General features: G+C 44.2%; 1 protein-coding gene across 2 annotated transcripts in view; it reads right to left on the reverse strand.

Annotated features, from left to right (window-relative positions):
* Positions 1 to 15,508, reverse strand: part of CACHD1 (cache domain containing 1) — a 106,178-nt gene that overhangs the window by 56,452 nt on the left and 34,218 nt on the right. For both annotated transcript variants that reach the window (XM_062581606.1, XM_062581607.1), the window contains exon 2: positions 11,704 to 11,766. In XM_062581606.1, the coding sequence (XP_062437590.1) occupies positions 11,704 to 11,766 (63 nt within the window). The remainder of the gene's footprint in view (positions 1 to 11,703; positions 11,767 to 15,508) is intronic.

The raw sequence follows: 15,508 nt of genomic DNA on the forward strand, positions 1-15,508 counted from the left end.
TGAAGGAAAGGCCCGCTTTAATCCGTAACGGGCACCCTCCTCCCAGCAGGCTGCAAATCCCGAAGCAGCGGCCCGAGCAGAGCCACAACGTTCGCTCGTGCTCTGGGAAACGCAGCCGGGTGCTTCGCTCCCCCAGCCGACGGATGCCGTGCCCGACTGTCAGTAACAGGACCTGTCGTCGCGACTCGCTTCCTTACGTGAATTACGAGGCCCACGCTGATACCACCAATGACTTTGCCTCCGTTGTTCCCATCAACTACTGCAGCCCAACTACAGGTCTCCTAGGAGCAGAGTTTTTAATAGGATGTTGTTCAAATGACTTGCAGAATTATCCCTAATTGGTTTTGCAGAATGATTTATTGCTAAGACACCAGAGGACTACTAATGGCCTCCTCCACGCTGGGCGCCCAACGCTGTTGAATTGCTCCGTGACGAGCTGCTGGGCAGCGCTCTCTCTTCTCCACGTTCAGGTTAACTTCCTTTTTGCCCAGCTGTGTTCTGCGGTGGTTTAAACGTGACCTCGAAAAGTGCAGCCTTCTGAAGTGTCTCAAACATACCTAAGCCAAATTTCCTAAACGCAAGCATTTAAATCTCATGGCCACAAATTTCCTCTCTGAGTTCGGGCAAATAAAACATCTGTGCTTAAACATTGCTTAAACCAGACACTTCAGTCCACGCGGTTCTTGCTTCGTTTCCCTATCTGAAACCGCAGAAAGGGGGGGGCGCTCCCATTTGCTGAGGAAAGGGCCATCACCAACGTGGGCTACGCCGTCCCCGGGCGCACATTCAGAAATACTCCGCAAGGGCCAAACTAACAAACTCTCGTATGCGGAGAGGTTGTGTCACGGCTAGACTACCCGCACCAAGCGCCCGGAGAGCACCAGCCTCTGGTAAGCGAACGCTCCCAACAGCCACCACCACACCGAGAACAGCTCGCTCGAAACAGCCAAAGTACCAACAGCAAGAAAATCCAAAAGCGATTTTCCACTGAAAATTGATTGCAATGTGTACACCGTGCTAAGAACCTAATAGCAACACACTGATCAGCTGAAAAACTATTGGAAAACAAATAGTTTAATCTGTCAAATCAAAAAATATAATTTGGACGAAACGATAACAAGTTTGTTGGGCTTCACTGGAAGTGTAAAACTTGCTAAAATTCAGAATAGTAAATAGTCATTCTAACAGCAAAAATAATGCCTACTTCCAAACTCACCTATCCCTTGCATGCCCATGCACGCAGGCATACGCACACACCGTAACTCAGACACGTTCATCTGTTTGCAAAACAATGCACTTGGCTGATAGAGAGTGGCAGAATAAAACCTGAAAACTTAAATCAGCTTTTTGTTTTTCTAAGAAAGTCTTGCACCAAAACATCGCTTATTGTTTTTTCTGTAAGTGCCTTGCCTGCCTTTTAACACGGGCGTAGACCTGCCCAGAGCTGAATAGCTGTTGTATACTGAAAGATTCAAGATCCAAGCCACAAATTTTTTAAAAAACAAAAATTCAAATGTACAAAAAGCAAGCAAGCAAGCAAGCAGGAATTACAAAAGGATAAGCAAAAGGATAACCATGCAACCATTCTAACGCAACCAGTTAAAATATTTTAAACACATAAAGAAAAGCAAAGTCACGGATCAGGCACAGCACATATTAAGAGATAGTAGTTCACTTCCCAAACTAAGGAAGGAGGAACAAGTCCTTAACTCCCAACATAGCCATTAGCCTTTTTTTTTTTTTTTTTTTTTTTTCTTTGAAGCAGTCAGCAGGCAGCCAAAGAGTTGCAGCTTGCAGACAGGTTGGATGGTAACACCCGCTCCTATTACAGCGGTACCCATGAGTAATGCACTTCAGTTGTCACCGTCTCCACTGACAACCTTTCATCACACCATCAGTGCGCTTCCCTAATTTTCCCAGAGCCATTTTGCTCATTTGCACACTTCCCCAGAGCTTTTTTTAAAGCTTCTTTCCTCTCAAAGCACCATAGCTCTGAAGTCTTCCTTTTTTTTTTTTTTTTTTTTTTCTTTTAAGGGAGGACTGAGGGAAGGTAAAGCTCCGAGAGTAAGTTTTGTCTCTGGCTGCATCTCAAAAACCACGATATTTTTAATGTTAGCAAGATCATATACAAAACGCGTATCAATAAGGCTGGTAGGCACAGATGACATAGCAGACTTGCACCAGGGGATTACTGCAGCTGGGCTCCTAGGCAAGTTTTGGTTACATACTGAAGAGTTGAGTTGATATTTTTATTTTTAAATTCCTTTTCGGAGTCAGGAGAACCTGGAACAAAAGCATGCCTGTCAGACTTACCTATCATGTATTTCCCCACCATATCACAAGTTAATGATACTGTGCATCCACAAATTCTTATTCTAGAAATTTTCACCAGGGACTTCTGTCTCCAGAAAGTACTTTAGAATCGCATCTGGGTTCTGTGCTCACCCATGTGATTACAGATTCAAGCTTTTCTCCTTCCTCTGGAGGACAACAAAAATATATTCTTATCATTTAATCAAGATGCTAGAAAATACTTGTCACTATGCATTGCTTTAAAAACATCAACACTCATTTGAGGTGTCCAATCTCCAGGCGATTTTGGCAAGGTTTTTCAAGATTCTCTCTAAGGAAAGTTATTTCAAAAGTGGTCCACAACAAAAATTCAAGAAAACGGCCACAGCTCCTGCAAAGTCATTCTGGAAACACACTGCCTTACATCGCAGGACTCAATCAACCAACATAAAATTCAACAGCATGTGAGCATATCGTGTTTTACGGCTAAGGAAATGTCATGCTTAGCAGTAAAAATCAAGGTTTTTCAGCATGCTGACATATTTCTTTTCGGACAGTATGTACACGAAGGAGACAAGTTACCAGTTAAAAGGACATGGGAGATTTCAGTGGCTGTCCCTTAACTGGCGCTCAGGTCATTAGTGAGAAATATTGATACCCTAAACATCTCTTCCACATCACGAACCACACGCTGCTTCTGCAGAAGCCGGTTGCCAGCCCCAAACGCCGATGTGGGACCCGGAAAGGGAGCGGGACGACAGCCACAAGCATTGCGCAGGGACACACGTTCCTTCAGTTACATTATCGCCCTGCTTCGGGGAAGGAGAAGCAAGTGCGTTCATCTATTTCACAGTAGTGACGTTTTAAAGCCCAAAACGCTTTGCATAGCTTTGTTTGAAGGTCACCGCAGAGGCCGAGAACCGAACCACTTCTGCACCAAGTCTGCACCGTCAGACTAGGTACAGGTTACTTTTAGAAAGATATCCCATCTTGTTTTAAAAAAAAAGGGAAGAAATCAAGAGATGAGGAGTCCTCTCACCAGGTGACTGCAAAGTAGCTCCTCAGTTTTAACTAGTATTTCATTAATAATTTTTATAACGAGTATATTCCTTGAAAACAGACAGGAATCTTGTGTGCAATCAGCATCTGAAGCAATGTTGGCCTTAGCACTAAATATGCAAAGAACAAAACGTTATGGATTGCGACATCCTTTCCCACAGCTTATAAAAACCAGGAATGCAAATTAACCGGCAAAGGAAAACAAGGAAAAATATGGAATAGCTAAAGCACTGAAAAGGAGGAAGTAATCTCATCACCTAGCAATTGGTAATGGAGCAAGTAAAGGAACGTAACAACAACAGAAGTCTGGCTCTGAAGCAGGCTTGAAAAAAAGTGCTGTATTATCCAACAAGTCCCACACAGGCTGTGCACAAGTCCTGCAGGAACCAGAACGATTACGGCAGCCCAACAGCAGCAAGTAGCAGTGAAGAAACTCCCAGAAGCAAGGTCCAGAATAGCCAGGCTCTGTTTCAGTCAAAGAACAGGAAAGCAAACCAAACGTTATTTACAAATGACCTACCAATCCAGTGACTGATTTTTTTTTTTTTTTTTTTTTTTTTAAATACACAGAATAACACTATCTGGAAGTTTTATTTGGAGTATTCTATTGTCCTCCATGGAACAAGAAGCCAACACAGTTTGCAGACCGGGTATTTGATCTTTAGAGAGAACTTTCTACAAGCACTTGCCACTCGAGTTCGTCTGGATGGCACAGTTTCAATCCTTTACTATAGTGTCACAACTAAAGCTGATGCTCTGTGCTCTCCTGAAGTGGACATAGTCAAAAAGAATATGGAAAGCCAAATCATGCAATAATCCATTTTTAGCAGTCAAGGATTATTTAAAACAATAAAAGAGGGGGCTCAAAGAAGATCTCATCATCAATCACAATTCACCAGTTTAATTTCTTCAGTGGCAGCGTAAAGCAGGAATGAATATCAGGCATTTGTAGGAAAAGAAAACATTTTCCACTGCATGGGAAAAAGCAGCATTTCCACACGGACCTTTGCAGGAGCCCAGCACCACAGTGCGGTGTCTGATACGGCAGCTTCAGGCTCTTCAGAGACCTAATTGGAAGAATCTCATGTGTTAAGGCCCTAGAAGGAAGGGGGGTCCAGGAGAGCTGGCTGGTATTCAAATATCACTTCCTCCAAGCTCAAGAGCAGTGCATCTCTATGAGTAAGAAGTGCAGCAAAGGGGGCAGGAGGCCTGCATGGGTGAGCAAGGAGCTCCTGGCCAAATTCGGACAGAAGAACAAAGCACACAGACTGTGGAAGAGGGGACAAGCTACTTGGGAGAATTACAGGAATGCAGTCAGAGTCTGTAGAGATGCTGCGAGGAAGACTAAGGCCCAGTTGGAATTGCGTCTGGCAAGGGATGTCAAGGACAACAGGAAGGGCTTCTTCAAATACATCAGCAGCAGGAGGCGGACTAGGGGAAATGTGGGCCCGCTCCTGAATGGGGCGGGGGCCCTGGTGACAAGGGATACAGAGAAGGCAGAATTACTGAATGCCTTCTGTGCTTCTGTCTTCACTGCTAAGGGCAGCCCCCAGGAATCCTGCAGCCTGGACATGAGGAAGAAAGTCTGGAGTAGGAAAGACTTTCCTTTGGTTGAGGAGGATAGGATTAGAGACCTTCTGGGCAGGCTAGACATCCACAAATCCATGGGTCTGGATGGGATGCACCCACGGGTACTGAGGGAGCTGGCGGATGTTATTGCCAAGCCACTCTCCATCATTTTTGAAAGGTCCTGGAGAACTGGAGAGGTTCCCGAGGACTGGAAGAAAGCCAACGTCACTCCAGTCTTCAAAAAGGGCAAGAAGGAGGACTCAGGCAACTATAGGCCAGTCAGCCTCACCTCCATCCCTGGAAAGGTGATGGAACAGGTCATTCTGGATGTCATCTCCAGACATATGGAGGAAAAGAAGGTGATCAGGAGTAGTCAGCATGGATTCACCAAGGGGAAATCCTGCTTATCCAACCTGATAGCCTTCTCTGATGGAATGACTGGCTGGGTAGATGAGGGGAGGGCAGTGGATGTTGTGGACCTTGACTTCAGGAAGGCTTTTGACACTGTCTCCCAGAACATCCTCCTAGAGAAGCTCAGGAAGCGTGGGTTAGACGAGTGGACGGTGAGGTGGATTGAAAACTGGCTGAAAGGCAGAGCTCAGAGGGTCGTCATCAGTGGTGGGGAGTTCAGTTGGAGGCCTGTGGCTAGTGGCATCCCCCAGGGCTCAGGACTGGGTCCCATCCTGTTCAACTGTTTCATCAATGACCTGGATGAGGGGACAGAGTGCCTCCTCAGCAAGTTTGCTGATGATCCCAAGCTGGGAGGAGTGGCTGACACACCTGAGGGCTGTGCTGCCATTCAGAGAGACCTGGACAGGCTGGAGAGCTGGGCGGAGAGGAACCTCCTGAGGTTCAACACAGGCAAGGTCGAGGGAGGGGATCCTGCCCCTCGACTCAGCCCTGGGGAGGCCTCATCTCGAGTCCTGTGTCCAGTTCTGGGCTCCCCAGTACAAGAGAGACATGGAGCTACTGGAGAGAGGCCAGTGTGGGGCTACGAGGATGATCCGAGGGCTGGAGCACCTGCCCTGTGAGGAACGGCTGCGAGAGCTGGGCCTCTTCAGCCTGGGGAAGAGAAGACTGAGGGGGGATCTGATCAATGTGTACAAGTACCTGAAGGGAGGGTGTCAAGGGGACGGGGACAAACTCTTCTCAGTTGTCCTGTGTGACAGGACAAGAGGCAGTGGGCACAAATTGAAGCACAGGCAGTTCCGCCTGACCGTGAGGGGGAATTTCTTCCCTGTGAGAGTGACGGAGCACTGGACCAGGCTGCCCAGAGAGGTTGTGGAGTCTCCTTCTCTGGAGATCTCCAAGGCCCGCCTGGATGCAGCCCTGTCTACCATGCTCTAGGTGACCCTGCCGAGCGAGGAGGTTGGACTAGATGATCTCCAGAGGTCCCGGCCAACCTTCCTGATTCTGATTCTATGACTCTCCCCGGCCCTGCTCAGCAGCAGACGGCGGCAAGTTGCTGCATGTAAAATTGGTAAATGCAAACAGACAGGCAGAAAGCAGCAAGGGATTTTCAAGTGTCTGAACTTGAAGGCAGAGGCAGGAGCCAAAGATGACCCTCGGCTTTGAGTCCATGAGCAACCTGGAGGACAGTGCTGTACTAGACCACCAGCAGAAGCACAAAGGGAGGGGAAACGGAAAATCCACGCTCAGCTGGGCTAAGCTGAACTTGCAGCAAGACGTCAGAAAGACAAGTCAGAGCCAGAAAAAGCCTGAATGGACGGGCCTGGCTGCAAAAGCGGAGGCAGACTTTCTCAGTGTGAGGCACTGAAACACTATTTCAGTGCTCTGAGTAGAAGAAATCACCTGAATTTGGAGGGAGGGAAAAGGGGGGGGGGGAAATCCTGGCATTTTCTGATCTGAATTCATGCCATTTGTTGTACTATTAGAGCCAGAAAAGAGGTCAGAGAAATGTGGCCAACACTACAGGGAAACTTGAAAATGAAACAACACACCTTTTTGGCTTTACAGTCTACCTAGGAAACAATTCATACTAAACATAAAGGTATTTTCCATTTTATTTATCAGCATAGCTGAAATGATAACCCAACCTGACAGTGGAATAAGCTACGCCACAGAGACATGCAATGCGGTGCCGGAGCACCCATTCGGGGGATCAGTTTGCAACAGATGCTCTTTTTTTTTTTTTTTTTCTTTTTTAAACCAATATTGTTGCTGCTGCGCCCTATATTCTCTGCCAGCATTTAAGATATAACACTTCTCTGCATGGCGATCGTGAATACTTTCCTGTTCAAGACTGCATCACCTCCCCCCTTCCTCTTTGCAGTCCAGTCCCCTGTCCTCTACGCTATCAAGAACTAGATGCCTGACATAATGCTGAATATATGCTGACCTCCTTTAAACTGCAAACCTAGATTACTTTTAATGAAACCAACCATTTTGCAACTTACTTACATCCCTGGTTCATACTACTGACATTTTAATATCAGAACTCATATACAATAAGCAAACAACTTACAAGAAACCGACTCAGATTATTTTTGGTAATTATCATCTAACTTCTAATAAATCCTTCAAAGTGAAAAGGGTCATATAGAATTATTATTCTTATTAGCAAATAGCTCTAGACTTCAAGAGTTTAGCTAGCTTAATGTCAAAAAGGTAAGCCACTCCTTGTGTGGCATGAAGAAAGCCAAGCATATTATATTATTAGGCCTGAAGGCCAACAGCTGTAGTTTTTCACTTTCCCAAACTGAAAGTCATTATTTACAGAATATGGTACATACAAAAAAAAAAAAATCCTTGCACAATTCAGTGGTCTGCCAGAAAAAAAATCCCAGCTGACATAAAACTGTAATTAATTGCCTTTGGGTATCAGTTGCTAAGAAAATGTTAATGAATGACAAAAGCAGGAATGAGCGAGAGAGGATTTAATTTGCTTACATTTGTTTGCATTTGTTCAAGACGATCCAGTTGGATGTACTGCTCTTACTCATAAAAGTCCGGTTATACTGCTTGTGATTCATTAGGGCTAAAAGACCTAGTTATTAATGAAACAGAAGTGCTCAATTATTCTTCCATCCACTTCACCGCTGAGCTTTTAACCACTGTAATTATGCTTTGCCGGGGCCTCGTTTTTCTCTTCTGACAGCTAAGAATTAATCACACTACCTACAATGTTTAGACAGTTATTTAGCTCTACTTAGAGTGAATATGTACATCTGTGACTGGGAAACAAGCAATGCTTTTTTTTTTTTTTTTTTTTTTAAAAAAGAAAGTGAAGAATCTATAGTTAAGACTTCAAAGAAGTTTTAATTCAGTTTCTTAGTTTCCCCCAAACACTTCTAGCTTTCAAAAGCCATCTGATACATATAATCTAGCCCACATGGCTCTTTTGTGGTGTGCAGACCACCCAGAAATACTTGTGAAAAACATGATCTTTAAGTCAAAGCCAGTGAACCCTCCTTTTAAGATGACAGGCAAGTTCCAGATTTAAACTTCTACGTTTACATGACAATGACCATTTTGCGGCCACCTTGCACGCGAGCGCGCACACACCTGCGTACGCTCACGCGGAAACAAAAGCCTCTTTGCAGTGCACCGCCGAAATAGTTTGGGTTCTAATATTCTGCGTATTAAAGCAATCCCTTCCCTTAACTTTTAAATTTGTCACCAGTTTTGCACATCCAGCCTCGGGCATTACCCAGGCCAACGCCCAAGGGGAAGCCGCAGCACGCTGCCTTCCCACGGGGCAGACTCCTTGCCCAGCACCCTAGTCCGGGCACCCCGAACCTTTATCCTCCCTTGCCATAATTCTGGGTTACATAAAGCAGCTTTGCCGACTTTTTGCTCAGTTCTGCCGTGCCGGGACACGGCACCGAGCGGTTTCCCTGGCTCCCGACCGCTCGCTCGGGCCTCGTTCACCGGCGCAGCCTTTTCCAGAGGCTGCAGCAGCCGCGAGCAAAGTAACCCTGTGCTGCTGGGACTTCCATACGGACTGCTCTGATCTCCCCTCGTAACAATTTATTTCTTTTCTGCAAACAGACGCTGGACAGTAAAGTGTATTTTTGTCTTGAGTGGCTTATCTACATGAGATACGGCACCTAAATGGCTGAAGGCAGCCATGTTAAGAAACTTAAGCTCTTAATAGAATCTCTATTATTTAAAAATACCAAGAGTTACTCATAAAATGGAACATCCTCAAATATTATTCAGCAATATAGTCATTTTTCCTTATTTTCTGAGGGTAAAGAGTTTTTTTGGGGGGTGTGTGGGGGAGAGAAGCTGTCTGGTTGCTTAAAGAAAAAAGCTTTGCTAGAGCCAAAGGAATTCTAAGCCCTAATTTTAGCAGATTCATTTATATATTTACAATGTTTCACTGATATACCCAACAAAATCTACAAATCTGAACACACATTGGAAATTATATCATGCAAATTAATAACAGCAATAATAGCACATGAACTACTCCAATACTTAGGTGTATGTATCTGGACCTCCAGGGAAGAAAGGGTATCACTTCTCTGAAGAGCACAGGAAGTCCTCCTACATGATTCCACATAATATTTTTTAATCCCAGGTTCTTCACTTAAGAGGTTACCAAAAAAGGTCTTTTTTTTTTTTTTTTTTTTTTTTTGGCTTCCTTGAGGAGATACACACACGATAAAGTGTGCTTATGCAAAACGGACAGCACATCCCCTGCCCCCACTTCATTGCATCCAATATTGGTGACTGCATTAAAAAAAGAGAAAAAAAAATAAGAGGGGAAGAAATAAGATAAAGTAGATCAAATCCAGGGGAGGATAAGGAGGACTGGAGATCTGGAAGGCTTCCTCACAATCCCCTGCAGAAGCAAAGCACACAGGGTGACCGAGGTGGCACTAAAAATGGCAGACCAGGGAATCAAACCCAGGAAAAAGACTGTCTCTCTGTCTTAAATAAGATGCATGACAAATATTTCTTATTCCTGTACCAAAAGCAGGATCCCGTTTCTATGGCCAAGCAGAATCCAGAGAAAGAGTATGCTTAGAAAAACTAGAATCCAGTCCCTCCACTGACCAGAGCTAGGAAAAACTCCCGTAAAGCAAAACATCTGTTACTGGGTTTGAACATTATTATCCATATGGTTAATATCAGAAATAGGGTACTCTACTGGAATTAATGCTTTGCTCTTTTTTACTCTGGTGCTCCCCATACACATCTCTGTCACACCAAACTAAAGTAAGAGAGACTGATGCAAGCCATACCAAAGGTAAAGCACATTTGCGCCTTTTTCCCCCCCCTCCACAAATCTTGTCAATTTTACTTTAACACACACACGAGATTAACCTAAAACTTCTATGATTTCAATCTAAAAAATCTAATTTCAAACCTAGGTCATTAATCACGTGATATGACATTCAAAGTTATGTGTTAACATTATTACACACTTCTAACTTAATGCCAGTACAGGATAAGGATTCCACACCAAAGACCTGCATTTTTTGTTTAACCAAAACCTAGGGATGCTGAAATTTTTCCTGTACTATTCTGTTTTCTGCAGATTAATTTAGTTCCTACATTGATCATAATCCTATCAGAAGCTAGCAGATATCTTTTGAAATAAAAAGAAAGCTGAGCCCTGCTCTCAAATCTAAGCTTGCCCAAAGCTTCAGTGCATTGTATGTGAATGCAGAATCCCATTTCATTCATCTCTGCTTTGACTGTTTCTTTGGAAAAAAAAATATTTTTTGTCTGGCAGTTTTAATAATTTATCATAAACATAACTTAGAGGACTAATTTGCTTATATACATTTCTAGTTTTAATGCACGCATGCATGCTAAATACTGATATGCTCCTGGAAACACACAACAGCAGTTCATGCACATCCCAAACTACCTGCGTGGCTGGAGAGCTATTCGTTTCCTCCTGGGAGGACTCCACTCTGAGCCACTCTTGTTTTTACTGAGCACTAAAACTGGTTTGATAGGGGTCTAAGAAGGTCAGGTTACTTGCTGACGTTGTATAAATGAGTCCATGCTTAAACGGGGATGAAAAGCCAGTTCTTTGTTCTGGCCTGCAGGCTGCCTACGCAGGACAATTTTTGTTCCTTCTATCACAACAGATCACATTTGCCATGACGATGAAGTTGTGAGAATACTCAGTACTTCAATTTCTTAAAGACAAAATTAAGTCTTATTTGACCTGTCTTAAAAGTTTATCCAAAGTTAACTTTCCAAATGCATTTACAAGTACTAAAATGCAAATAGCCCCTGCGTTGAAAGACACACTGCCTTAATGCTAAATTGAAGAGTTCATTTTCCTCAGAATACTTGCAAGTTTGCTCCCTTAAGAAAAAACACACACAAAGTAACAAAAAGTCCTAATAGGAAACTGCCCCTCTGCAAGACACTAACAACTAGTCACAAATTTACACAACACAACTGATTCTGCTTCCAAATTCACAAATAACATCGGTGTTTTCACCTTGAGTGAAAACCATTCTAAAAGAGACACTGTTAAGGGGAAAACGAGCGAGCTGGACAGCGAGAGGCAGCCCGGGGGGCCCCTGCGCTGCCTGCGGCGCGCTCGCCCCTCGGTGCGGGCTCGGGCAGACGGGAAGCCTTCCCATGGGAACGCAAACCTGCCAAACGCGTAAGCGGCTGATAAAATCCTTCTTCCACTTACTGCTCTTGGTTGCCGTGTGCTGGAAGAGAGGCTAAAATACATCCAGCCAGAACCGCAATTTCCACGTTGGCCGCGTGCTTTTAAAACAAAACAGTCCCTCTCTCCGTGTTCAGCGGGCAGCAGCGGATGGGGAGGGAGTTCAGGCTTACCTGCTGGACTTCGCTTTCTCCATTGGATATTTTTTCCGTGTACACAAAAGAGTTGAATATCCTCTGAAACAAAATCAGAAAGGATGCGTAAGAGACCTCTTGTTATAACCATCACGATAAAGTAGTTTCAAAGTGCGCAGGGGGGAAGAAGCCTGTGTCGGAAAAGGAACGTTTCATTTGGGGGACCTAAAATGTCAGATTTGCCTAAGGGTAAATCAAGTTGATGTAAGCAACTCATGTTCCCATATCTACATGGGATGGTCGGTTGCATTTTTGAAGGTAAACACAGTGTTTTCAAAATATTTGCTACTTTATCAAACTGACATAAAATGCAATAAAAATGCCTCGCATGAGAAAGGTACCGCCCCTGCAAACTATGACTGCTCTCTAATGCTAAACATATTAAGTTAATAGAATAATTTAAAGTGCTGGTTGTTTCCAACTATCCAGGAATTCAAACCGAATAGCCTCCGGGGGGTCAACAATCCAGCTACACACAACAGGCTGTGGGCAGAATTTATACTAATCGGGTGTCTGGAAAACAGAAAAGTGAGACCCACTTTTGTGCACCCAAAATGTCAAGGTCACCAAGGGGCAGAAGGCCGTTTCAAGCGCAAGAGCAGCATCTTCCCCTCGTAACCTGCCTGACGCTCTCAAGTTCCTCTCGAAGATTTCTCGCTTCTAAGGGCAACTTTCACTTTCAGGACAGGGCATCCAGCCCCACTGGAAAATTTAGAAACCCGTCTAAAAATCTCTGTCAGTCTGTCTTAGTAGTGACATGCAGTCACTGCTGCATAATGCAACAGAGCCTTAAGAGAACAATACTGATTTATTATCAAGAAACAATGGTAATAAGATGAGAATATTTAGTTGCACATTGCAAAAGAGGAAAAAAAAAAAAAAAAACCCAGTACTTTGCAGAGCACCTCCTTGCTTTCTTCTAGGCTCCTGCTCAGTTGCACACCAGGAAGAGCTATAGGTTTTCTAAGAAAATAAACAGCCACTTCTCTGCCTCCAGCAAGCATCCTCTACCAAAGCAAGAATTTTAACAGGGAGGCTGAAATAGTTTTTTCTGGCAGGTCCCTATTAAAATGCTGATACTTTCTTGCATACACTGGCATTTTCAACTGGAAACACACCATGCACTTTACAGGAAAAAGAAGCCCAAAGCCGTAAGAGATGCAGGCTGCTGGTACATGCTGTAGGAAGAACGGCATGGAGAGCCTGTCCGAGGGGAAGCGGCACCATCTGCCCCTTCCTGCTGCTTCACACAGCGAGATCACGGATCGCGTGACTTCAAACGTACCAGCAGCAAATAAGCTGGAATCAGCTATACAAATTACTAGCAGTTATAACTGTAACTCCTAAAGATTTCATCCAAATATGATTTAATATCTTTAGTCATCAAGACTTCTCCCAGCACAGGTCTAGCCGATTTTCCCCTAGCAAGGGTATAGGGAGACATCACCGGCAGAGGCAGCCTGGAAAACCCTTCAGTTTGCTCTGCTCTGCTTAGCATCATCACTTTCCCTTATCACCCTCCCTCCTGAGGACGTCAGGAATTTCAGAAATGTGAACTCTTAATTCGAAAGGAGCATTTGGAAGGGCAGCAATAAATCTCCTCCGTTTACAAGTCTCCAAGAGCCCAGAAGAAAAAAAGGCAACTACTCTTAAAAGGCGTCCATACGTTGAGACTTCCTCTTCTCCCAGACCTTTGTTTAAAGTTCTGCTCGGGCACTTAAACCACAAACACTTTTTTTTTTCCCTCCTCCTCATGAGATGAAAAGATAATTTAAACATCAGAAGAAGACACATTAAAGCATGTCATTTTGATGCAAAATGTTGTAGATGAATTGAATTTTTCTCACCGCACTGCGTTTAGTCTCCGGACATCAAAAGGAACGAGAAGGAAATAGTCTGTCAGCTACTGAGAAAGGAGCTCTGTCCCTCATACACAGCTGACCCCTTCCTTCACGCCCTTAAACCGTAGCTGGGCTTATGAACTTCCAAAATAGTGACCAAGCACATTTTACACGGTTATCTGAAAGTCACAATGCTAGCAGGAATCCATTTGGCCACTGAACTATGCTGTTCAACCTGTTTTAGTTTGATTTTTGGGTCAACCGAGATCTTGAAATTTTACAGCACTACTACTTCCTTTTTTTCTTTTTTTCAAATCAATTTTAATTGCATATGTCACCGAGGGGTGAGCGGAAGCCCGTCAGTCAACCTGCTATCACAGACAGCGAATCCACACCAACAGTAAAACCTAAACAAGGGTCACACCATTTGGAGAAAAACGCAATCACAAATTGAATTCCCGGAGGCCTCATGTTAACTGCTTGCCCACTATTCAATACAATAGTGTTACTCAATATATCCGCTTCCTATCCAAAGCGTCTGCGCGAAATTTCATCTGGAGCCAAAAATACCTCCCTGTTGGATTGAGATAATTTTGCTGCTGCCGCCTCTCTCTGCTCTCCCACAAGAAACCCTCAAACAACACAAAAGCAAAAATCAAAGCTTGGGGAACGTTTTCTAATGATGCCCTACCCGTTATTCTTTCCAGTACATACACAAGGTACAAGCCAACATTTGCACTCCATGCCATCTAACTTTTTAAATAGAAGAGCAGTGCTAAGTGGTAACGTTCAAATGAAGTTAAAGGAGCCTCCCAGACAGAGAGTAAATAAGCCCCACAACCTTACAAAAATAGTCTAAATATTTAAGAGAACTCGCTCGTTGGCGTTTACACAGTATATTAGCATCTGCACCACATTCTTCCCACCCCTCGTTGTTTAACTGCATCTGCTTAACAGATGGCAGCAGCAGGCTAAGCGCGCTCCAACAGCGACGACCACGCGAGGCTTTAACGAGATGCTCGTTAGAGCGGACTTGCCGCAGAACGGCGGCGCGCCGAGGCCGGGACCGCTGCAGCGCTCAGCTCCGGCTCAGCCCCGTCCCTTCCTCCCGCCGCGCTGGCCTGCGGCTGGACGCTAAGTTACCCGCGTTGCCGGGACTATTCCGAATGCCTCAGCACCGCGTGTTGCCTCAAGTCCCAAAGCATCAGGTTCGGCTCATTTCTTGCAGTTATCACCAACTGTTTTAAGTTGGATTATTATCACTTTTACAAAAACTCAGTTTCTTGTTGAATCTTGCTGAACTGCATGAAGAAATCCCTTTTTTAGCAATTCTCAAGTTTTTAAACATACCGTGTTAAACTACAAGCACTTTGGCTCTTGTTACATTGCAGAAAATAAAACTATGTTCTCGATGCTAGTTGTTACTTATATATATATTCTTATATATATAACATATATAAAAATGTGTATATATGTGTGTGTACACATATATACATACACACACACACAAAACTTACATACATTGTGCTAGGTTGCCTCCTTGCATCTCTCCCCAATAGTTAGCTAATTTTTTCAGAAAAAAGCCTGAGTGTTTTTCACCTTTCCTAACACGAGGTCCATCCAGGGCACTAATCAACCACGTCAGTCTTCTCCAATTCCTTTCCCCAGCAGCAACTTTAAAGATTTGAGAAGAGCTGTTTCAAAGTCAGGCCACATCCCCACCGTACATGCTCCAACACAGCTGCACGGGCAAAGAATGTATCTCAGCTAGTCCAACGGCTCGGTTTCAGTGAAGCTTTTCACTTAAAAGCAAAACAAAACACTACAACCACCTACCTACCAACTTTCGTTTTTCAATGCAAATTCTGAACCACATTTCAGGCTCTGAATTTCAAGGTCTGCACTTCAGGGCAGCTGGGTCTGCCTCATGTTCGTCTTTAGGT

Source organism: Rhea pennata, chromosome 8, assembly GCF_028389875.1.
Source record: "Rhea pennata isolate bPtePen1 chromosome 8, bPtePen1.pri, whole genome shotgun sequence".
In the NCBI taxonomy this organism is placed as follows: domain Eukaryota; kingdom Metazoa; phylum Chordata; class Aves; order Rheiformes; family Rheidae; genus Rhea; species Rhea pennata.